Source organism: Colias croceus, chromosome 1 (assembly GCF_905220415.1).
Source record: "Colias croceus chromosome 1, ilColCroc2.1".
In the NCBI taxonomy this organism is placed as follows: Eukaryota; Metazoa; Arthropoda; class Insecta; order Lepidoptera; family Pieridae; genus Colias; species Colias croceus.
Window position 1 is genome coordinate 11,885,825 of NC_059537.1, and position 26,138 is coordinate 11,911,962.

Consider the following 26,138-nt stretch of genomic DNA (forward strand, 5'->3'; position numbering starts at 1 on the left):
GAAATACCTACTACAAAAACCGAGGGCCTTCCCTTATTGAACCTATATAGTGTATGATTTAACGCGAGTATTATACACTAGGTTTCCGCCCGCGGCTTCGCCCGCGTAGTCAAAGAAAAACCCGCATAGTTCCCGTTCCTGTGGGATTTCCGGCCTTTGTGTTAATCCAAGTTACCCTCTATATGTGTGATACTTGCATTTGGGTATGTTAGATTTTTCTTAGAAAAACCTATAAAACTTTAATTGTCTATATAGCATTAAGTGAATCTTGACTCGGTAGGTACGTGTGTAATCCACTATTTTGATCCTGAACCATAAACAAACAACATTCGAATATTTTTAATTTAAAAAAGCTCAACTTCAGCCCCCACGCAGTTGGTAAACAATTTGCCGTGTTACCAGATTGAAGCCGAGAATATACCTGTTTACAGAGACGCGAATTATTAGAGGAGTGCTAATTTCGCTATTGCACACCGAAATAATGTACACAATGTTTTTGCGGTCATTTTGGAGGATAGGTGCTGGCGCGGTGGGAGGGCGCCGGGTCATTGGCACGAAAGCTCTTGTTTGTTTTTTAACCGACTTCAAAAAAAAGGAGGAGGTTATCAATTCGGCCGGTATATTTTTTTTTTTTTTTTTTTTTTTTTTGTATGTACACCGATTACTCCGAGGTTTCTGAACCGATTTACGTGATTCTTTTTTTGTTCGATGCAGGATGGTGTCGAATTGGTCCCATAAAAATTTTATTCGGCTAGGCCCAGTAGTTTTTATTTTATGAGCATTTTTGTCTGTACTCGATGACTTAATTGGAATGTAGCAAGTAACTTTGATTCACTTCCCGGTAACCGATTGAGCTGAAATTTTGTATAAGTGTGTAAATTGGATAGCGATGAAACATTATCATGACATAGAGCTGATTTGATGATGGAATCGGAAGGTGGCCATAGGAACTCAGTAATATATTGACTCAACTTTATCGAGTTTGGGCTCGTTTGATTCGTGTTGAAAATTACACTAAAAAGTATTAAATAAAATTAACTGCGTTAAAAACAACCGACTTCAAAAACGGAAAAGTAAAAAATAAAAAAGATTTGATATTATTAATTACTACATATTATTTAGATGTGCTATTTATTAAATAGGTTTGAAGTCGGTGCCAAACACTAAGCACTTAGTATTAAGCCCGTGCACCGACATCAAACCTATTTAATAAATAGCACATCTAAATAATATGTAGTAATTAATAATATCAAATCTTTTTTATTTTTTACTTTTCCGTTTTTGAAGTCGGTTGTTTTTAACGCAGTTAATTTTATTATCTTGTACGATCTTAGTGCCGTATGAATGTTTCAGATGTCAGCAACAAATAGTTAATGGTCGTATGATATTTATGGCTTATATTAGTTTTGCTACACTTATGACGTAATTCATTAAAACATTTTACCTGTAGGGCCCTTTATGTATGAGATTCACAGACAATACTTTATTCATAATAGGTATTTCAACTACCTTATATAGTGTACACTGTTGACTGTACATAGTAACCTATTTTAAATAAATGATTATATGTACGTAGTTACGTATCTATTTATCTCAGTTGCGAAAATCACACATAAGAAGCTTAGAACGCTAAGAATGCCACAAGTTCGTATATTAATTGCAAATGTGTTTTTAATGTTCATATTATGTTTACTGTAGAGCGAAAATATAATGCAGCGCATACTGAATATCCTATATAATTATGTAATTGCTAAGCTCTATGTTACGGACACTGTTGATAACCCACGCCATATGGTAAAGTGCATTATTAAAACAATAATAACGATAAATCAAACTCACGCCTCCAATATACAACCTTCTATTTTAACATATAACTATAATTGTACCCCTTTTTGGAGGAGATACATTTTTTATGACACAAAACATACCTCAATTTTTGTATATTTGATTACAAAATCGTGTTAAAATTGAATTTAAGGAAAAATTTATAATTGCATCTTTTATCGCATCTCAAACAAATTACCAATTAATCGCTTGACCAATTAGTGCATTTGATATTAACCGCATCACACATTATCCGCAACATATAAATAAATGCATCGAACAATGAAACAACGAGCATTATTACATCAGATTGTTCTAGAAGTCAACCGATAATTATAATACATAGCACATAGTACATGCATAGTAGGTACATATGTAGCATTGCATTGCAACGGTGATTAGGTATAACTATAATGTAACAATTTGCTCATGATTCGCCTGCATCCAGTGATTCAGCGCGGATGTTGATACGGTGGGAACGAGATAAACTGCATTGGCGGAAATTATCCGCTTATCGGGAGCTTTATGGTGTGACCCCTTTTTAAATGATGCCCGAAAAAAGTAGATTACTAGCTGGGATGGTAACGTTTTGCATAAGAGGGTATGACTTCTATCATGATTGTATTTGTAATAGGTACATAAAGAATAACATTCAGTTTGATATTGAGTTTTATTTCTCAACTTTAAGTTTGGTTTTGATCAAGAGCTTCCCTATCGTAAATTAAAAAAAAGTCATAGAATCGATATTGACTTTTGCTTTTTATAGTTCTGTAATTATATCCTCTATCCAATCTGTGATTTGTTTTAGTCCAACAAACCATTTTTTGTTGATGAAGAATGTGCAAAACCTGATGTAAGTATAGATTGAACGTACTGCGTAACACGGACGTCTTAACGGAACTTTTTACAAAGCTCACACACAAAAGACTCGATTGATTCGTCTCATTATATCCAACTCGCCGGCTAAATGCGTCTTATTGCCAAACATGTTGGTTGTTAACTCATTACGCTGAATACCGGTCGTTGACTCGGCTAATAGCACGTCCGCGTCAGCACGCCATCAGTCATCCCCTAGGGACCCGGAAGGGTGTGTGCGACCTTTAACTGGCGACCTTGTTTGGATTAGGTGTGGAACTTTTAATTGCTGGATTGGTATACCTATTGTCTAAATAGTGTTGATATTGTTGATATCTTGTTCTTGATCGATATGATTAATATCTGGCTCACTTTTGTCGGTTTAAGACAGAGCTTAACAGACGCTTGAGAACACATTTTAATAGAAGAGTATCGAAAGACCTCGTCGAATATAATATTTTTTATATTCTCAGATTTTATTCATAATTGGCAGGGCAACCTACCTTATCTCACCTATTTCTTGCTACAGAACTATTATCAGCTTAAAAAAATGATTTCTGGATTAGAAATCGCTAATAAATTATGTTTGTTTTAGTCAATTTATATAGGGCTCAACCCCATCATGAAGTCGCAGTTCAATGACTCCATCATGGCGTGTCATCAATCAACCCCCGGCGACCCGGAAGACAGTTCAATGTACGCTCCCTTGCGACCTTGCCAAACACAAGTCATTAGGATTTAATACATCACGCCTATTTTAATTTACAACCATTAATTTAGGCAGTAATTAAATTGGCATTATATGTATAAAATGTTATGCGAAATAAAGCATCATGATTGGTAATATCAATCATCTTAAGAGTGTAAGAGTGTATCCTAATTTCTTCCTAGAAAAAATACTGTTTTAGTCGCGTATAATTTATATAGTAAAGTTGTTCAAAAATTACCCTCTGCCATCTTTCCCATGCGACCTCGTTAATTTAAGCTCCCAGAGTGTAAGATTCCGTGTCGAGTTCCAATCTCAGGGATGAAATTGTTAATAAACTGTTTTGAGTAATGTTGTGTATAAATTTTAAAATATTAATTATGCCAATAAATGAATTATCAATTTTCTGTGAATGCTGTTTATATCTTAACATTATTAATTATCAAAATTAAAATGGCTATAGACATTCAACTACTTGTAATATGTTATTTATAAAAAAAAAAATCATAAATTTTCTTCAGTATCAAATACATTAATGATGAATATCATTCGAGCTCAATGACTCCTTTTAACGTAATTTACAAAACAGACAGTCACGGCTCTTTATAACCATTAAAACTTTAGCCAGTTTTAATGGACGAATATTTATCATATTTCCCTATCTATGACGTGATTATCCAACACGGATTAATCATCCCTCAGTCCGTATTCGGTACATTATTTTGTATATTCCATTCAGCACTCGATCGATGACCTTCCGCCCGTGACCTTGGTGTCAATGACAAGCTTTCAGCGGTGTGGTTGTGTAGGGCTTCGTCACGTTTTTATTGTACAATGTAAGGTAGTATTTACGCTACTATACTATTGTATTATAAGTTAGCTGATTTTTCAATGGATTCCTCTAGTAGGAATAACTTTCTCGTGTCACAATGTTAGTTACCATACTCCTCCAAAACATAAATTGGCCAACATTTATTTTTCATATCCCTAAGTTTTAGGAGTATTAGATGGTATTAGGCAGCACAACGTTTGCCGGGACAGCTTGTATTTTTATAATTTGTTAGGTAGCAAAATGCAAAGCTTTCACTTAATCTAATGATAATAAATTATGCTTTTAACGTTAATGTTTAAAAGATATACCAAAATCCACTGTTCAAAAGCAAAATCGTATCTCGCTCAGAACAATAGAAGCCAATACATCAAACGAAACCAAAGTTCCGTTTCGTAGAAAGATAGATTGCGCAAATATAATAATTTATTGTCCTGCATCGATTTATCTACGTAACATTGTTATCGCGAAGCATTCGTCTGAACTTGACTTCCATTGCGACACACAAGTTTGGTAACGATCATAGTTAGAGATAGGCATCGCTGAAATTGGCACTAAATTGTTTGCATCTGTTCCGTGTGTTTTGGAATAATCTAGAAGCCTGCAATTGAATCTGACAGCTCCGTAATTGGTGAAGCGATTGCTCGTGAGTGGCGTTATGTATTTGTGCAACGCGGCGAAACTTCAATAGAAATTAACGCTTCTGTTATTATAAACAAGGCCTATACCTATATGAAGTAGTATTTAATAGTTCACTTAACAGTTTGAGCGAAACCACAGTTAGTGGTTAACACCGATATAGAAGTACATTTACCCAAATAAGACCATATTATAAACAAAGACGCAATTATGACATGGTAAATTGGATGACCAATCTTTATTCTTGTATTTAATACTTTGTCCTCGTTTTAAGCTAGTGCCTGCGTATATTCCGAAGATTTTATAATTATTTTTTCTATTATATTCAATAATAAAATATCGAAAAACAAGAAGTACGACAGCTTAATCGCTTGCCATAATCGTTTATGTCACAGAGACATCATGATAATCACAGGGCTTACATCATCGCTACAGGATTATGCAAGGAGCCGGCGATTCCGCGAAGTGCAGACGCTGATAGCATCCGACCTTGCTCTTCAATTCCATCACTGAGAATAGCGCTAATGAAACATATTGAATTTCAAGCTCCCTTGCATAACGTGCTCATCAAAAGTCATGTTAAATGACTGCATGATTGATTGTACAATGATTACGTGTTTGATCCTATCTCTATTTGCAATGTGTTTGTACGTCGAAAATAATTGGCTCTTGCGTTCAAAGTTTAACATTTTCGACATGGGCGAACTTCCCGAATATTGTAGTTCATCGACAGTCTTCTTTTGATATTGATTTCCTATTAATTTCCTCGTTTGTATTGCAGCTGCTGTCTGAGTAACGCTGTGTTTGACAAACTTTTCGTGTTAAGATTATACAATATACATGCAGATATGTGAAATCTAAGAACTCCTACCAATAGCGCGATATTATCTGAATGCTAAACGTGTCATGCGATAAGTCTTAACTAGGTGTCGACAAAACCTTTCCTTTGTTAAGCTCACGCACTAACTCCTAATCTATGGAGGAAGTGGACAAGACACATATTTGGATTTCAATATTGATGATTCACTTAGTTTTTGTAGTTATAAGCTAGTCGCAATGGTACTTGGTTTGCTAAATTGAAACATGTATGAAATCTGTCTCGTTTAGCAAATTAATGCACAAAAAATGGGTTAAAAAGATGAGATAGTGAATTGTGGGTATATCAAAATCAAATGTGAGAATTTGTCAGTGGGATCGTGTAGGAATGCCTGCAGCGCACTCGTCACGAATATAATTCGGTACACCGTGGGTGGTGACAGGCGCGATGCGTGTTTCCAATTACTCACACGATTGTACACGGCTCGGCTAATTATTCAGAATAAATATTCCAATGTATTTTATTACGCTGACACACATTTTAATCAACGCAAAAATACACGTAACATGCGCGCTCCTTGTGCCATTCGGAAGTTAATTTGCGCTGCAAATATTTGTGGTTCTCGGCAAATACACATTGTCTACGATAGTTAAACATTGTATTTGCATACCTATGATTGGTTGCTGTTTAATCGTTTATAATGTGTTACTGCTAAAAACAAACACGAAGCTTGCATTGTAAGAGTCGAGAAGTAATACAATAAATGTCTTAAAGCCTACAATGCAATAAATAAGGATTATGTAAAGCTTCTCGTCAGTCCGTTTGATATTCTTGTCTTCTGTTATATCGTTTGAATTTTCTTAACGGCTCATTTAACCCAAATTTTTAATTGCTTTATGTGAAGGATCATTTTTATTTATGATGTCGATTGCAATAAACTACAAAACATTTTAATAAAATACAACATAATTGAGGTTGCGCTTAAGCATTATTTTTAGGTAGTACCTAATCGTATCTATGATATTATCCATATAATACTTTCTTGTAATTAGAATATTGTAATTTAGCATATTATTGAAAACAAAGCTACTTGAAAACGGCGAGAGTGCGAAGTTGTTTTGAAAATATGTTTTACCTTTGTACCGGCGTTAAATGCGCGCCGCGGCCGGATTAAAATAGATTTAACGATTCGCCCGTTTGTTTCAAATTGATGCATGAACACGGTAAATTTTCACTCGTGTAAATATTTAGAGATTGAAAAACAACGTTAATTCGTTGTGAATGGCGAATGTTATTATAAAATGCAAGGTAAGATCATAACTCAATGCTTGGGATTTTTCCCAGATTTTAGAGGAATTACGTGCTCTTTAATGATTTGTTAGTATTATTTTCGTTAAATCTTAAATTTTTATGGATTTCTACCCCTTATATTTACTATTGTTTCATTCATTAATTGCTTCCGTTCCGTTGTTAATCATAATATTCCGTAAAGGTTAATTTTCAGAAACACTTTTTACCCTAGAAGGAATAGAGTGTGCAATCAAATGAGCAGTTTGGCACAAATTATTAAATTTGAACTGATTATTATTTATTATTCGCACAGTTGCATTCTAGCAAGTGGGTAGTTAAAAGCAAGTAGGTAGGTCACATTTCATTAGCCAGTAGATAGTGACCGGGAAACATCGGTCAAGGTGAGACGCACAGGCCAGGAGCCAACGCGCAAATAAACAGTGGTCGCTAATTCGCGGATCTGTTCGCCACCTCACTGGCGCCAGTTGATCTTGAATGAGCGAATGTTTTATGTTCGAAACTGTGATGTATCTAATTCCAGTGAAGCCTGGGTGTTTAGGAGATGCAGGAGTACAATACTACTGCTTGGATGTGTTACGTTCAGCTATCCTAGGACGTTTTATAATGAAGTGCCATGATTGTAGTAACCATGGCTGGTTATTGCGATCATAATATGAATTTGCCAAGCAGTTCAATTCACGACGTAATCTGTATGGAAATAAGAGGACATTATACGGCCTAAAGATCTGGTATTTGCCATTGTTGAAACTTACCATGAGCGATAATAGAAAATATCGACTATTAATTTTAAATATTTGTATGTGCATTGTACATATTTCTTGTTGTCGTTAGTTTTAACCTTGAAACAGATTAATCTTATTGAACTTAGTCTATTTCGAGGTATTTATCTCCATGAAAATAATAAATCTGTAATGCAAAAAAGGCTTGCTATACTTATCTTAAAATATAAGCAAATAAAAAAGTTATGACTCATACATCCATCGTATTATGGCACAATAAATATCCTCGACAGAAAAGTTTTATAACATTTTTTACGAAATTTATAATTGACTATCGTTATTGCGCAGAAAACACGGAAGTGTCGCTGTAATTTATTCATATTGCTATTTCTTCGCGGCCATTTTGCAATTCAAATGATGGAGTCTCTTATGTTTAGCTACAGGTTATTTTCAGTTATCGCTCAACTGGTTTATTTTTTATCTCACATGTTGTTTTTACGTTGCTCTTGACGTGCCCCCAGTCGGCCATTTCTGGTTCTTAAAGATTAAGAATATATTTTAACATTGTTTTATTTTTATACATTTCGAGATAATTGTACTACAATTTTAATATTGCGTTAATTTTTATATATTTTTATCACCTACCTATCATTTACCGTTCCAAAGGGAAATATAGATTATAGATACTTTAGCATTCACAGCTTTTACCATTGCCACTATCGGAATGTAAACTCTAGCATAGAATAGGGGTCAAACTGAACGTGATTCGAAAATAAAGAACAATTGTTCTCGTATTTATCACCACTCACGCCGCGCCACCTCAACAAAGCTAGCGAATACTAAAGCACCACAAATTATCACCTAATACGCTCGCTTAGAGTCGATTCTTAAACATCCGAATATTATCATTTGTATCGGTTGCGCACGCGCCTCTAACGACCGTTTGTATGATTTACAACACTCCCTTGAAGGGTACCTTTGTTGCTTCCACGGCTCCGACCACGATTACAATTGTACCATTTGACGTTTGTCGAAGGTTATCGTTCTGTTTACATCACCGCGTCGACTTGACCGGCTCTGATGTTTTGCGGTTTGTTATGGCATTTCACGTTTTCGTTATGTTAATCTCGAATTGTTCTGACTCACTAGCTTTTACCTCACTTTGCTGTTATTGCGTTTCCAATACTACAACGAAATTCAACAAATCGTGAGCAAAGAAATTGCTATATGATTACCGAGTCCGATAGCTGCCCTTTAGGGCTTTAAATGTATTGAGTAAATTGAAACCAGGCTTTCGAGTCACTGGAGCATTAAGACTGTGTCAGTAGCTTATGACTTCAATATTAGCGGGATGTAACGTTAATTACCTTAGTTCTTGCGCCCATAAAGCTTAACGGTCCAGCGACTTGGCTTAATTACGTGAGCTATTTGATTTTGTTTTTACAGCGGTGACACGAATTTATTTACAACGTTATTACTTATTGCTGATTATGGTATGCAGCCAGAGCTTTAGTTGTAAGATTTGTAGCAGATACTGTTTTTCAAAGTGTGTCATCCGATTTGATAACTTGCCAACTAACGAATTCCATTGAAGACTGGAATTTGACTGTTTTATTAATAACAGCTTTCCATAAATAAATTTGGCGAGCAAAACCAAAAACTCGTTTTAACCGAACACAAAATAATTCTAAATCATTTACGACTTCTCATGAAATTGTGCTATTCCTTTGGTGCAAACATATTATGTTAATGCAGTTTTTTAATTGCTGGCTTATGACGTGACGATGTATGATGGTATCGTGAAAAATGACTGCATAGGTGCTTTTCAGAACAAGTTTCCTAGAATGAGGTCGTAGTTTGAAGTTTATGGCCCCATCGCATGTCGACATGTAATACGCTCGTTCGATTTTATGAGTCATTCCATTCCTGTACATTTAGTACGTGTTCCATTGCTGTTATACAAGTAATCATTTATCAGGACAACAATCAAGAGACGAGAATTACTTAATAACTATAGCAACAATTCGCAGAAATTATTTTTCCTTGCAATAGCAGGTGATTATAATTATAGTTATAGTATGTACAAAATGTGATGTATATCACTATGATTTTCAGAAATTCCAAGGTTCAAACTGCATTGATGTTTTCTGAATTACGTTATCATAAAAAAAAAACATAACTAGTAGCTAATAACCCCTACGTATCTACCTCCTGCAAGAGTTTGACACTCTAGTTAATTATAACACTAACGAAGTGGATTGCATTATGTCTGAACACGGCAATTAATTTTTTAATTGTTGATAGTATCGTTTCACTTTCCTAACCTTCGCCAGTGACCTTGTCTCCGCCGGATATGAACCGAATATAGCTGCAAAGGTGTGATGCAATGTGTCATACGTTTGTTCGAGATGCTCTAGAGCTCGAAGAATTTTGGCATGCATTTGTGTAATTCATTCTCTTAATCGGCTCACCTGGCTATCCAGCTTAGTTACGGTGAGGCGTAATTGCAGTTTGTATATTGTTCATCCGTTTGAATTTGAATGGCTTGGTGAACTGAGTTGTTTAGAACACTGATCACACTAAGTTTATTAATTTAATTCAACAGATCTTATGTGATAGTATCATCTATGTATTATTGGATAACTAGTTAGCCACGTTATTAAATGCTCGGCAAAAATAAAAGTTCTTGTATGTACATGTTTATTTGAACTTTGCAGCATTCTTCATATTCCTTAATTTTAATCCCAACATAAATAGACTTAAGCAACGTTCCTTTGTGATAAAGTCTTCCTATAATAAGGTGTAAATTCTCGGACTGGAGATGCTCAGTTTTTGCGGTTAAAGTGCGAGTCGTGGGTTCTTTTCCCATAATAACTATACCACATTTGATTCTTCACCTTATGAGTACCTCAGATCTGGTTGTCTTGAACTCATCAAGAATAACGTACAATAACTACTAAAAACTTCTTTAGATGTTAATTCATATTTATTTATACCTCTAAAAACATGATCCATCAATTTTTTACTTTTGTAGTTGAATGACATTACCTTCAAGTATGTAGATAAACTGGTCTACCTAGCCCTGAACTAGAATTTTCGGAAATAGATTATAAATGGGGTTTGCCTAACTGATGTGTTCAAATATTGATTTTTGAGACTATGCCAATTCGGTTACATTTTACTAATCGCGCTATGAGATCAGTTGCTGGTAAGATAATTAACAAACACAATGTATTTTTACAATATTTAAGTAAAAAACATGCCAAAAGATAGTTTTAAAAATAACAACAACGGAAACGACATGACAATGAAAAATGTGTTAATCTTACGGCAGTTGCAGGCAACAATAAAATGTTAAAAGTGATGTTAGTGTCCTTTGTTGCGAATTTCAAACTTCCGCCTAAATAAATGCCTGACCTTATGTCAAGTGACGTGATGTGAAGTGAACTATAGAAATTAAAAGACGCGGAATTGTTAATTCCGGGACCTTTAATTTACTTTATTGCCTCGTAAAAATATAATACTAATTTAACTTGACGGAAATTTCTGGATTATGGTCGATTTCTTTGTCCACGACACTCAGCGTTGCACTTGCAATGGATGTCAACTTTTTTTAAATAGTTGTAATTCTTTGTCATATGTTCGTTAATTAAATCATTTTGAATAACTAACATGAAAAAAAAAACCTTTTAATAAATTTTAACAACGGTAAATTGTTGTTAATGTCAACTTATATTATGTCGATGAGGATTAATTAAAACCCAGCAGAAATGCGACCAACGCAAAAAATACATGAAATCATAATGGCGACATGCTGGCTGTGATGGCCGCCGTTCATATTTGGCTCATTACTACGATCATTCTCTCATTCGCTTAACATAATTCTAGTTCATTGACGTGAACTCGTCCACTAATTGCGTCTTGTCGCCCACTCCTAATGCGTAACTGATTCTTCGTTTCTTCCTCTACTTGTGATTGGCATGTCTATAGTCTTCAAATCTTACCGCTTCTGACGTCCCTTGTTACTCAGGACTTCCATAATTTCTAGAAAAACTTACAGAATGTGGTCTTTGTCAATACAGGTTTAGAAGTCGAGAAATGCCTAACCTTATGGATGGATTTTGTATCTTGCATGATAGGAATGTAACTAAAAAGAACATATATAAATAAGCTTGCTTGCGTTTACCCAAAATATAACTGACACCCTCGATGCCTTGCCACTAACTGAACATCACCGCTTATGTATTTCTTCACCCTGCTGAGAATGATCTGCTTCGCCCGGCCGTTTAGATGATACTTACCTTGAACTTCTATTTAACTTAGAAACCGACTTGGCGGGATATCATTGAGTATTAAAATTAGCACATCCAAACATGTGATACGAGGTTTTGTAATTTAGACTAGCTCATTGATAGCGTATCGATAGTTCCATTATTGGTCGACTTAGCTGCTCCAATTTGGGCACGCGCTATGCGGATACGTGCGAAGCGTTGGAGCAGGTAGGTCCGTGTGATTGGCGCTCGACGCTAGGGCTGTGGTGACGTAGTGATGTGTCGGCAGCATCAGCGGGCTGGCGTTGGCGCTCGGCGGCAGCGGCACGGGCAGCCCGGCCACGGTGGTCGAGGCCCGGGACTCCACGGCGACGTCACGTGCCGCGTCCCCACCGCCCTCTGAAAGGCAGCAGCACACCAGGTAGAGCTCCGATAGGAACGTTTGGCTTATGGTTATGGTTGTTTTTGTTTCTTATGCTACCGTCTCTATGAATTTTTTACCTCATCTGTTATAAATTTTAACTAGTATGTAAAGAAGTGAAAAATTCATGGAGGACGAAATTAGCACTCTTTTTGTCAGGGTGGTTGGTGATGCTTTTTATCACTTTTTTTGTACAGATGCCATATTCGTGATTTATTATGCATGTTCGCTTTGTGTGTCTTTTTTTGTTTTTTTTTAGGTAGGCTTTTTGTTTTTGCATTGTTTTTTTATGATGTATTGTCAGATGTTAGATGTTGTATATAAGTATTTTTTTGGTTTTAATTTCTTGTCATGTTTAATGGTTCTATATGTGGTTAAATTACTTTAAACATTTCGAAGAATATGTACTTATTCAAGAGTCAGTCTTTCGGATTACAAATTGCTACCATCAGTGGTATATCCCCAAATAAAACTAATTACAGTCGTTATTATGTACTTAACGACTGTGTGATGGCTTGTAAAAGCCACTAAAATGGCGCTTGACTCGCTGCACATTTTAAATAAAATTATCGACATTTTTTGTTGAATGTATACTAATTCTAAATGTTTGCTTTTATAAGTGATTATATTATAATATTGTGAATTGCTGTAAACAAATGTGTTTTGTAGACAAAATCAAGGGAAAACATTATATCCACGTGACTGTTGCTCTGTCACTAAATTTGTCAACAACTTGAAATCATGCCTTGCTGGGTGATAATTGATGTAAGCAATGTTGCCAACTAGATAGGTTTGTTAAATACTTTCTTTGTAAAAACTAATTGAGACATTTAAATACAGGTAAATTAAATTCAGTCGCAAGCGAATTAAGCATTCGTAGACTCGTTAAAATTATTATAGATTCAAAGAAACATAAGTTTCTATAAAAGAAAGAATACTGCTAACGATAACAACAATCCACCGATTTAGGGACTATAACCTACTAGGAAAAAATAACAAATCTCTATAAGAATCCAGTTAGTAGTCAGTTTTTAGCTAGAAATTATCGTAAAAAATTTCCTACATCTTGCAAAGTCAGCGGCATTTTAGAAGGTCACAGTTCGCTGATCCTAACCAAAGTATAGTACATCGCCGCGGCTTAGCTTGTGCGCGCTCACGTCATGGCCGAAAATACCAGCCGCCTGTCAATGTGGAGTTATTGTGGACTTTTTGCTTGTCGGTCGGTTGTTGACTCGCGCTCGGATGTCACGGCAAGGATGGAGCGCGGGCCGCGAGCTCGATAGCTGACAGCTTCGTGATGTCATTATTTGGAGATGTCTTTTAGTTGATTGTAATGATTGAGATCTTAATCTTTGAGTTGGACATTGTTTTAGACTTGCTTTTATAAATAAGAAGTTAAAAGTTGAATTTGGCATCGTAGAGTTGCGATATTAATGAGATCTAAATATGAACGTTTAAGTTGTAAACTGGTGCAGCTTTTAATTCATTTAATGAAAGATAGCCCAAGGCTGTACTCTTAAAGTAAGTCTTAGGACGAGTAAAACATGAATATTTGTCTTCTTTTGCAATTAAAAGTGTCAGTAATAATTTTTATAAAAATTCGCATTACTCATATATAATTATTGTCATATTGCCCTTACAAGCTTGCAACATTTTACCGTTTTAGTGCCTAAGCACACTCGAGCTAGTAAATTTAACTATGCCAAGGGTTAGCTTATTAAATCGCCGGCCACGTGCAAGTCAACCAATTAGCTGGCTGGCCCTCGAGGCCTATACCGTGAACGGCTATTAATATTGAGGTAAACACGTGTGCAACTATTAGTCTTTTGCCTGTGACGGTAATATTGCTCTGACCCCAATGTTATTATAATTTGAAGACGTGGTCGCGGAGGTAGCTAAAATAATGTCCCATATTGGTGGAAGCCCATTTTATTTAATTGTTCGTTCATTTTGCAAGCGTCATATTGGCGTATATTTATATGAGAGATGCCAAGACGTGATGAATGATGACATGTACCCAGTCATTTAGGTTGAAGTTGAGTTATAACAAATGTTGGCAATCGATCTTTTCAGTTTGTTAAAATTGAATTAGAAGCTATTCCTTCTCCACTTCCATTGTCTTAATTTGAAAGTGAAGATCACTTTATATTAGTTTACGAAATATTTAAAGTGCTTTTACAATAACGCGTTTACACAATTCGTTCCTTCAAACGCAGCATATGTTATTGATCGACAAACAGACGAATAGAATATGTGCCGTTTATAACCGCGACCGGGCGCTGCGTATGACACCCTCCCGTCCATTTGTATGCACCACTTGAGACCCCTACGGGCTACGGGGGTAAACAATGCCGCAAATAGCCATACACCTATGTACAGGTTTATACGTCCCTTAAAGACTATGCCAGATAAACATGACGCTTTAAAAGGTTCGTGATGCTGAGCAATGTATACGAAAATAAATGCAGACTGGATGTGAAATTACCTGCGTTGTTTTCGTAATGTCAAATTTTTGTTACAATATCACGACATTGGCTAGATTTAGAAATTAAAGACTTTTTAACGGATTTTAAACGCGATTTATTCATTATATTATTTTCCCGACGTTTCGAACACTTTACACCGAGCGTGGTCACGGGGAGACATTGGCTAGATTTACTAAGAATTAATCAGGGAGCAGATCTTATAAGAAATAAATATGGAGTTACACAGAATTTTTTAACATCTTCCAAATTCGATGGCCAAAGACTCAAATTTCTTTTGATGTTCGCAACACATCCTTATTCCTTAATTACTGGTCGCAAAAGTTTTCTCTTATGTAGATACATACTTATTTATTTATTCAAAGTTAATTATAATAACATTTTCAAATGTACTTAATATATGCAATTGAAATACTGCTTAGATATGTGCTTAAGATTTGCTCATATGATAAGCAGTCTAGTGTAAATAAGAGTTAAGCGTATCGAAAAAAGATAAAATAAATACTTGGTTTAAAAAGGCTTAATTGCTGCTCACAGCCAATTTACTGTTGGAATAAGCAGAGGCTTCAATGTGACCCGTTACAATCTGCCTAGCAACGGTTGGCCGGGTTCGATGCCCGGCGAAAGCCTCATTGTGATAGATTCGCAGTTCGCAATTCATTATGTTTGCTGTCGATCAATGTAAAAGTAATATTTTTTGCTTGAACATAATATTGAGTGATCGTCCCACTTTTGCACATCGGTAAATGTATACTTGTATCTGATATTGTCAATATGTTTTCGTTAGTGTCGAATGATAATGTAAGTCAGGATTTTGTGAAAATGGTCTTATCGTGGAGTTCAGAACTTGAGAATATTTACGCATATACTTTTTCTTAACAAATATTTGTACAGAACGTAATCTTTTAACTTTCGCATGAATGTTTTTAAGTGTAGTAAGAATACTACTATTGTTTACTGGAAACGTCTAAATAAATCAAACATGAGATCGTTGTTATGAAAAGTATATACAGTCACTTCCAGTAGCTTTTACTTGTTTCTGTATTCGAGTTATGAAGAATTTACAGTCGGTACAGTGGGCACTTAAAACGTGTAATAAATCGTTCTTAAAATATTGTTTAGTTCACATTTTAAAGCTCATATTTCACGAAAAACGAAAACAACAACTACAACAGGGCCATTCAGAGAACTCATAAACACATAATAGCGTGGATATTCGTAATCCTATACACCGAACACTAACAATACAATGAGCTGAAAGTTAATCCTTGGCCCTAGCTGAGTCAAGGACGACGCCAAGCGCTTAGTAACTTTTCCAAGGTTGCTGTAACATCAGCCTTCAGGCAACCAGCCGTGACCAAGGACATGACATCATACTCATTCGTTGCCACACAATCTATTAGCAATGTTACGACGAATGCAGTAAAGTCTAATTCGCACTGCCCCAACAGATCTAGAATATTCGCAGTGTCTACGAGTAAGGTGTGTTTTCAATGTCACTGTAAGTAGGGTTAGGTGTTACTTAAATAATTGTTGCACACGTTATTTATACGTATTAAATTGTTGCGTTTATCGCTGCTATCTTTTGTTTTTGTTTTACGATTTAATTATCATCGATAGGTAATTTATGATTTGGAATGCATTGTAGGTACCTACACGACTGATTTTGTGAAGTAGCCTCGCTTTGTGATTGTAATATGCTTGTTTAAAAAATTTTGTGTAGTAAAATTTCATTAAATTGTAACAACATTAAAAAAATTAAGGAATATGTGTGTACCTATGCTCCGAATCCTTCATAATATGAATATGATTATTAAGTAAACTCTGACTTACAAGTACATTCTCACCTTTAAAGTAAATGAGCTTTGCTTATAGAAATAGAGCAATATAAACTAACGGGTCTACTTTAACTCCTGTAATTTCTGCAAACTATATTCTTTCGAATTTGTTCCCACATAGGATATGATGTAACGCTTATTATTGTTCTGACAATTTTGCCAATATGAAACCTAATTGTTGCGAAAGGCAAGAGACCAGCCCCCCTAGACAAGTGGCTTTCTATTAGCGTAACGTTTGATAGAATAGATTATGAATGTATGAGATTGACGTAAGCTGTCGATACATTTATCTACAGCTTATGTCAATCTCATACATTCATAATCGATTCTATCAAACGTTACGCTAAACGAAATCCACTTGTCTAACCCCTCAGAAATAAACGTTTTGTCAATAATTTAATTACTTGTACGATTGTGTAACGTACTTGAACGTCTTCTTAGCAATAATACATGAAGACGATTGCAATTGCATTGATGCATTCTACAATGTTGCAAATGAGTAGGTAGCTCTTATTGTAAGGTGCGTCATCCACAAGCAATCATATATTATCTCTTCCTGACGTTAAATATTTAACACACTTTGCCAAACCTTCGATTCGCATATTGACAAGGTTCACGATGTCACGATCAAGGCCACACTATTCGTAATCGTTTAGTTTGAAAACCGATTTATGTTGATCACTTTTAAATATTTGGCACATCACATCGGGTCGTAAGTAATAAATTTATAGATGAAGTGAAGCAATCTCGCCGTTATCGTGTTTACGGTTTCTTAACACGAAGCGAACCGCAATCCAGTTAAATCCCACTCTGACCGCATAATATAATAATCCTTTTCACTCAAATGATCGCGAAAGTAATCTACGATATGACGTCAATATAATATTTCTTATTGCCTAAGATTACGCTATTAAAGGCTTAGGTATACTGCCCAGCGATATCTTTTAATCCCGCGTTTTATACGGGAAACAGCTTGTTTTTATTGGTTGTTTTAAATTCAATAATAAACAATAGTTGTCCCACTTTGGATGGTAAAGCTTCGGGAATGGTACATTTAAATCTAGTGTAACATGCGATGTTTTGGCTAAATTGTTGGAAGTGTAGCTACCTACTACTAGTAAAAATTTATGAGACTCAAGACTAAATAATGTAAACATAACCTATTCTTTATGTATTTTCACAGTTAGTTAGAAAAGTAAGAGTGGATTAAAGTAAATTATTTGATGTACCTATATCATACTTTGGGATGTTGTTTATATATGTTCGATAACAGTCTTAGTAAATTGATTCTTAGCGATGTTTTTGTCGTTATAAATACAATAACTACGATAAGCGTTAATGATTACGTTTTTAGTATAAATGAAAATGAATTTATTAAATATGGATGTTACTTTAAATATTTAATTTTTAATTAGCGAACTTATATTAAAATATGCAATTAACATCGTGTCGTTTATGTTATGTCCGTGTTTAGATTTTATATTTATTATTTAATTAGTCTTGAATTATTGCCTGCTTTACGAGTGTTAATGGTTTTAAAGTCGTTATAAAATAACAGATAAAAGGAAATGATTTTCGCGGACTCGTCTAAGTCCTATTATCGATACATTTAATGACAAGTAGAAATTGCTATTCTAGATATGATTGAAGATGTTACCGAAATACAAATAAATTAAAACCTGCCGATAGTTATTAAGATATCTTAATATATATTATAAAGGCGAAAGTTTGTAAGTATGGATGTATGGATGTTTGTTACTCTTTCACGTAAAAACTACTGAACCGATTACAATGAAATTTAGCATACATATAGAGGGTAACTTGGATTAACACATAGGATAGTTTTTATCCCGGAAATCCCACGGGAACGGGAACTATGCGGGTTTTCCTTTGCAAACGCGGGCGAAGCCGCGGGCGGAAATCTAGTTTTTTATATATAGCTTAAAAAACAATACAACTTTTCCACTCGTAAGCTACTCTATTCGCACAAAATGAAGTAAATACGAGAGTGTTTTAAATTTTTATATTTGTGTAGCAAATGGAGAGCCGTGAGATTGGCGCTGGTCAGACACACAATAAATTAAACGGTCTACAGTTTACACCCGCCGACCTTGTGTTAGTTCTGCTTAGTAACTAACTACATAGTATAAAGATAACAAGTAAGTTATCTTCGAACAAAGGTACATCACGCCATTGCTGTGAGCGGTCGGGGTTTGTTTATACAATTACATATTTAAAATATCAACTTTGACAAGTTGATACCTTGCGCCTCGCGAAGTTTAGGTACCGTGTGCTCCTATAAGCCAAGAGCCGGCCTACTTGTTATATTTATACTATGCTAACTAAACTTTGACTAGTGACAACCTTGCGCCTCGCGAAGTTTAGGTACCGTGTACTCCTATAAGCTAAGAGTCGGCCTACTTGTTCTCTTTATACTATGCTAACTAACGATGTTATGATCGTATCTTGTCGATCTTGACGCTCCTTGCTTTTAAACTATTGCTAAATTTCATACGAATACATTGCGGCAATAGTTCAATCTTCGATAAATTATCGCACCGCCCGTATAAGTCTTGGTTTTACGTAAAGTTAAGATTTCGAATAATTGATAATTCTGTAATGATTAATAGTAGGTATGAAAATTACATGAAATGTCAAATTTGCTTATCATTCTGATTGATATTAATGTACTTGCATCTTGAATGATTAAATAGTTTGTCTCTCAAAGATTAGAACTATGTTTTAGTACCTTTTACTATGTTGCTCAATTAAGTAATGGTTTATATTTCGGTTATATTACTATGTCTCATAAATCAATTACATTAATACATCAAGGAATATTTGCATAAAATTACATGTAAATCAAACAATAATGTATAATAATCATAATTTGTATGGAAATATTGTAATTAATATCGTGGCGAATAGTGGCTGTAAACAGAACTATAAATTAAGACACGTGCTACACTATTTACATATCAATACATTATTATTGCTATTCCTCTAAAAGATACAAGAATATATTATGTGGCAATGGCATTATAATGGCAAAGCATTCGAAACGCACGAGTCATGCGGTATGATGCCAGCTTCCATGCCAGACATTCTCAATGATCGTATGATATCTTATAAAATAATATTATTATATTCAAAATAACTAGCATTCGGCTTCTGCTCTTTGTTTGACCTATACCTACTGATTAACAAAAAGCAATTGGACTTTGATTCAACAACAATTAAACAGGAAAGCGAAAATCCGAAAACTTCGTTGTAATAATATTTTAAATTTTAAAAATCAATAGTGGCGACGAATTGGAAAAACCAGTGACGTTATGAAAAAATAATACAAAAACGATGTAGGTATTATTACATTATATTAATCAAAGCACAATTCGCTGTGTTATTATAATATTATCACTATGTCTTGTACACGTCGACATAACAAAAAGTAAAAATATTTCAATTTCGCACAATTTGTATCCCCGCTGTTAATGTAATTGAAACTGTATTGCCTTATCATTCTACATTATGGCAGAATAAAAGCATCGAAAATCATATTAAATCCGACTCAGGTTAACCTTCAAATGTAATGAGTTAGTAATTGTCCGCTGATGGCTTCAAGAAACACTTCGGAAACAAAAATGATTTATTATCGCATTGCATGTTGAATAGCGCAGAGCTTTACACCGATTATTATTGACAGCAGAGGACGTGTTGACTTTAATTATATTATCATTTATATGGCCAGTTAACATTGACCCAATTCGTTAAATAGTAGCGAAAAAATATTATACATGTAAATTAAATGCACCCTCATACTGTGACCTTCGTATTGTTTAGGTATATGTAACGGTTACTTTAAGGATATTTTGTAGCGGGGTGGGCATTTGGTGGAGGGCCTGGAAACGGGCAAGTGGCGGAGAGCCTGGAAACGGGCAACTGCTGGGCGGGACATGCGGAAGATTGCGAATGTGTACCCGCATCCCGTCTAAAGCAGCGCGTTGGTACACGGTGGGGTTTTGGTCGGTAGGAATCCGACATAACCCACGGCTCCTTCCCCGGGAGCCGTGGGTAAGATAAGATACCCACGGCTCCCGGCAAGATTTCCCCACTTGAAAAAAAAAAAAAAAGGATATTTTGTATTCTAGAATTGTTCGAAAAACTAATAAATAGAGTAGTGGTAGTGGCACTTCCCTGCGAGAGTTGAATTTATAGCAGATCCCAAATAAAATCCATGGTTTATGAAGGTACGATAGGGCTTCCTTCTAAAAAGGAATCGCTGAATAAAACAGAATATGCAGTGCCAACCACTGGGCAGGAAGTTTCCAGATAGATTTCTCTATTGAATTTCACATACCTACATAAAATGCAATATATAAGTTTTTATAGCGGCCACTTAGATGAACGATACTCTATTCACAGCGAAGTACCGTATTTCTATAATATAGACGTGCCCGTTGAATATTTAAGATCACCACGTAAAGCGTCTCCGTATAGATATCCCGTATCTATTGAATGGGCCATTCTGAACAGCATACAACGTAAGAAATGTCGGTTACCGTTAGCATCTGTCGGCGGGCGTATATCTGATGGACTGGTGCCGGTAACGGTCCATGGTGCAGGCACAATGGCAACGATGCCTATGGCCTATGGGCTACATAGCCCGAATGGGGACTGGGCGGGCAGATCGCTCGCTCGGATGCTTGATCGTGAATAACAGTTTGTTGCTGTAGCAACGTTAAACGTGATCTTCAAGAGATGGTATTGATGAATTGTACTATGCCAAAAATATTGTGTTACTTTTGTAGGTGTTTAATCTTTTTTTTTTGCGATGTAATACTCGTTCTAATTGATTAATGTTATAGAGGTTAATTTAAAGAAGAAATATACTATACGCAGTAATAAATGGCAACTCATAATTTAGAAATAAAATATGTAGTTAATTTCTGCTAATTTATTGCAGTTAGTAATACTTGTATTAATACTAGGTAATTTTTATGGACTCTCTTGTAATAATAATATTGTATAAACACAAAGAATTTATTGCTTGTCATTATTATACAATGAGATTTTTGCGCACTGATTCAACACGTTTTCTTCCTGCTGAGAAATGTTTAAAGTATTATCAGATCCTTGATGGTTATCACTATTATCGAATGCTTCGTGTTTCATAATTTTCGTTCAAATTTAACGCAGTAATATCACTCATAAGGAAAGGTTTATAAAATATTATTCGATCATATTAATTGTTAAATATTGGCACTGTCATTTATAGGACCACTTATCGATGTTTGCTTAAAATGTTATGCAAAGAATGCATTTTATCTTGCTTAGTATGTATCTTGGTATATTGATCTATTTAAAGTCGCCACGTGTATACAGATACAGATCTATTATTGTTATGGCCTTGATTCCCAGCGGCCGCAACAGTGGAAAGTTTCATACACAAAATCCACTCTTTAACCGCGCTAATTGTGTTTCTATTTATTTTCAGGTAAGGCAATGTCTTCCAAACGGGTGACACATTTCACGAGAAGGAGGTACGTTTGAAATCCATCAAAAAAAGTGTCAGCGTGACTGACTTAAAGGTCGACGGGACGACGGTCCAATTTTCCGAAAGTAGTGTTGTTGAAATTTAATTTGATCTACGTGGCCATGCCACAGTCGAAGTGGACACACTGCGGTCAACCACCCCGCGTATGGTTACTTAATGTTCTACGAATTAGTCATGAGCTAATATTTGAATTATGAATGTGTGCACTAGCTATGATGTGATCGTATGATTTATAAAAACCGCAAACTGATAATTTGGACAAACATACGAGTCATATTTGTTAGTGTTGCTTTTACGTCATTCCGTCAATTGAGTCGCGGTTAGTGGCAAAAAACTTGGTAGCTACATTATGTCTCTGTTTCAAAATATGCCTCTGGAAAATTTTAAATATTAAAGATTTATTTTCGCGTGTAAAACATATTTGTCGCTAGTCTCGGGCAATTTTCCAGGTTCAGACATCCAGATCGCCATATGTTTAGCACATTTATAAAACTTTTCTTTATTTTTCATCTCTTATAGTTTGTGTACAATGTACATTTAAATGCCTGTGAAATCGTTTTTGTTATATATTGCGTTACGGTTTCTAATTCAAACAGCGCTTTGATGTTCCTTTATCGAATATTAAACGGACCACGACAATAGACAATTGTTACATTATCGTAGGCTGCTTCATTAGCGATATCACAGATGATATCGCGTTCTTTTTATTTCGACGTTTCGACTCGTAATGAATTAGTTATTTGTGGTTTGAATATGCCATTCTTAGCGGGAACAAAGTATCGCATTATCGTGACTATGTTTTTTATCGTCGCATTATATTAGCTTTTATAACTTGACTATCGAATTTCGAAAAGCGTAGCGTGTGCTTTGATAAATCTCTCAAAGGTCTCGGTAAGAATTTGAAAGCATAATGACGCAGTTAAATTTTTCCTCGGAACACTCGATAACCTGGTGTAATTGGTAAAGAGGTCACGTAGCGTGCGATAAACTCGCTCGGCAGCCATTTTTGTGGAACCACTTATCTGTCCGTTTGTTTACACATTGCACGGGTGGTATTGGCTAGCCCTGATAACGATGTTTTGCAGAACGCAGCGATGGAGCGACATGAGAAATATGTAGATTTATAAAAATTATTCAAGTTTAAGTATTGATTTTTCGATTTGATGTACGAGGAATGATATGTTAATATTTATTTTCCTGTGTTAACCGCAGTGACGTTATTTTTGCAAGATCATCAAAATTAAACTATTGGAGGAAATTATTAATTAAAAGCGTTTATTCAAATCACACGAATTTCTTGTTAAATGCGCTTCAGTTACAGCTTACAAAGTATAAATTAGTACCTCGAAACTTTACTCAAAAGCGTCATCATCTATGCAAAGCACGTAAGATTCCTTAATCACGGATCAAAATGCCTTAGAAGGTCTTGGGGTCACCTGTCGTTTACCGAGATTGACGTCAATCGAGCATAACTCTCCGATATATTTTATTATGTGTGCAATAATTACATTTGATAAATCCGCACTAGGATATGAGATATAAATTGCCGTCATTGCAGAGTTTTTTTGCTTACATCGCTATAATTTATCTTAATGAATTTCCAGATAATGAGCACGTGTATCTCTCGTACGATCGACGTTTGATCTCTCGTCAAAATATTTGTTTAGTTGGTATCTCGCAATGACCTGCTCCGCGGCGCTATCGCGAGGGACTCTGATAACCTACATCTCAGCTGTTTACTGAGCTCCTAATTGGCCAAACACAATTACATAAAGTTCGGTTGCTATTTGACTGCGATGTTTGCTCATTCACAACCAACAGTGCCAATTATTATAATTTGGTTTATCGGTTCAAGGATTCTTTCCGCTTTACGTCCTCGATTCGGAGTTAGTACGTTCTTCCGATAAGTGTTACTAACGAGCTGGTAGACTCATGTTATTATGTAACATTTAATGCAAGCAATAATTTATTTAATATGGCAATAGACGTTATTATTAATGTCCATATTCATGCGGCATAAATACACATAGACAACAATTTATATACCAATGATCTTAAAAACGTTCCGCGTGGGTTTTCTTCGCTTTTTGAAGCCGGTTCGCCTTAAGCTTGGCTAATTTTATTTTAGCTCATAAATCTATGCCAAGATTCTGCAACAATTACGACACCAATTATTTAATTCGTTACGTTATTTTTATATTCACAGGTTTGCCTCACAAACTAGGTTTCTAAATACGTTTACAGAAAGGCAATCCAATTACGTTTCGATTCCGATTAAGCATTAAGGCGCACTTAACCCACTTATAGTAAGCCCAAGTATATTAAGTCGGACCTGCTGCTGTCAGAACAATATGTCTATCTCAATTTTCCATTTAATTATCATCATAAGTAATTGCATCGTGTTGCTAAATTAAATTTATTGTGTTTACTCGCTAAAATTTATGATCTGTATCATTCATGTAATTATTGCGCGTTAATGCTGTAGGTATATATTTATTTACACTAAAAATAGAAACGTTACTCAAATATGTATAATTGTTACAATTTTATAGTACAGCTAATTTATTGTCTCTTGATAATATCAAGTTAACGCGAATATTACACGCTACAAGCATAACATTTGCGAACATTTATTCTGAAATTTTAAGGTAATGTGTATAAAATGTTCAAAACAAGAAATTACATCATGTGCTTACGCCTCATTTCCTAACCATGCCTTGGATGATGTCATACATTTATAACGTCATCCACACCGACCATATGCATAGGTATCTCTATTAGTTTCCTTTATATTCTATTTAATATTCACAACACTTTCAATATCTGTCCACTTTCCCTCATTTAGATCCATAAAGCAATGATTTATTTATTTGTTATTTCGGTAACTCCATCAAGGAGATCTTGATTTATATCATTTAAAAGTTGCCACCAAGTCTGGTGTTTTAAGGTCGATGTCATAAAAACAAATTTGCATACATTTAAAAGATATTTTTATGCAAATAAATAGAAACTTAATTAAAACCAGATTGCAATTCATCTGACATACAAATGCAATCTTTACCTTGATACATAAGCTATCTTATACAGTGATTATGGAATATTGTCGACTGTCTCTAGATCCAATTTGTTACAAACTCACATGAGGGAGAAATAATCCCAACGGCCATCGAAGTTTCTCTTGCAATAGCTTCGATTGCGTCACGCGTCACGACTGACTCAGTTTTTATATCCGCGCTATGGCACATCGAGCGTCTCGCTTCCTCGCGTGCTTTATCACTGAGCGTGTCTCTGTTCGCCAGTTGCGGCGACAGGCTGTCTGGTGGTTGTGGCCGACCACTGCGTCGTAAACAAAACCCTAGGTCACGAGCGTTGGACATATTTTGCTCGTACTCCGTAAACTCCCCTCAGCGCGACGCCAAACTTTATCGCGACCACTTGAGAATTTCATGTGAATATCGCGACTCACGGTCTCGTATCGAATTCCGTTTCCGTGAACGAATTCGTTTAACGCTCTCAATAGTTGCTGTAGGAAATATTTGGCTCGCCTGGCGGAAAGATAATTGTATCGAGTAGTTTCCCTTTGAGTATCGTACGATTCGTCTTCCTCAAACGTTTTTTGTATTGCCAAAATACTTTTTAGCATGATTTATTATGGCCATATCAAGAAATCTGATAGGCCGCGCTCAAGTTTATGCTTTTGCCAAGAAATACATTAGCAATTCATCGCGGATCGCAATCGTGCCAACAGTGACAGATGGATGTGTGGATCCAAAGATTTGCAGGCATTAACTAACAATGTCATTGTGTTGCAGACGCGCAGATTCTTGGAATTATGCGTTAGATCTATATTGATGCTCGTCCAAAGCTCGTG

The 26,138-nt window shown here is 35.5% G+C and overlaps 1 protein-coding gene across 3 annotated transcripts in view; it reads left to right on the top strand.

Annotated features, from left to right (window-relative positions):
• LOC123690872 (protein bunched, class 2/F/G isoform-like) overlaps positions 1-26,138 on the top strand; it is a 142,632-nt gene that overhangs the window by 59,588 nt on the left and 56,906 nt on the right. Inside the window, exon 3 of one of the 3 annotated variants that reach the window (XM_045634995.1) lies at positions 22,208-22,253. The exons of 1 other annotated variant lie outside the window; for it this stretch is intronic. In XM_045634995.1, the coding sequence (XP_045490951.1) occupies positions 22,208-22,211 (4 nt within the window). In that variant the 3' untranslated portion in view covers positions 22,212-22,253. Of the gene's footprint in view, positions 1-12,260; positions 12,393-22,207; positions 22,254-26,138 lie in introns of those variants that run through there. One more of the 3 variants, XM_045634976.1, reaches the window with a different exon arrangement.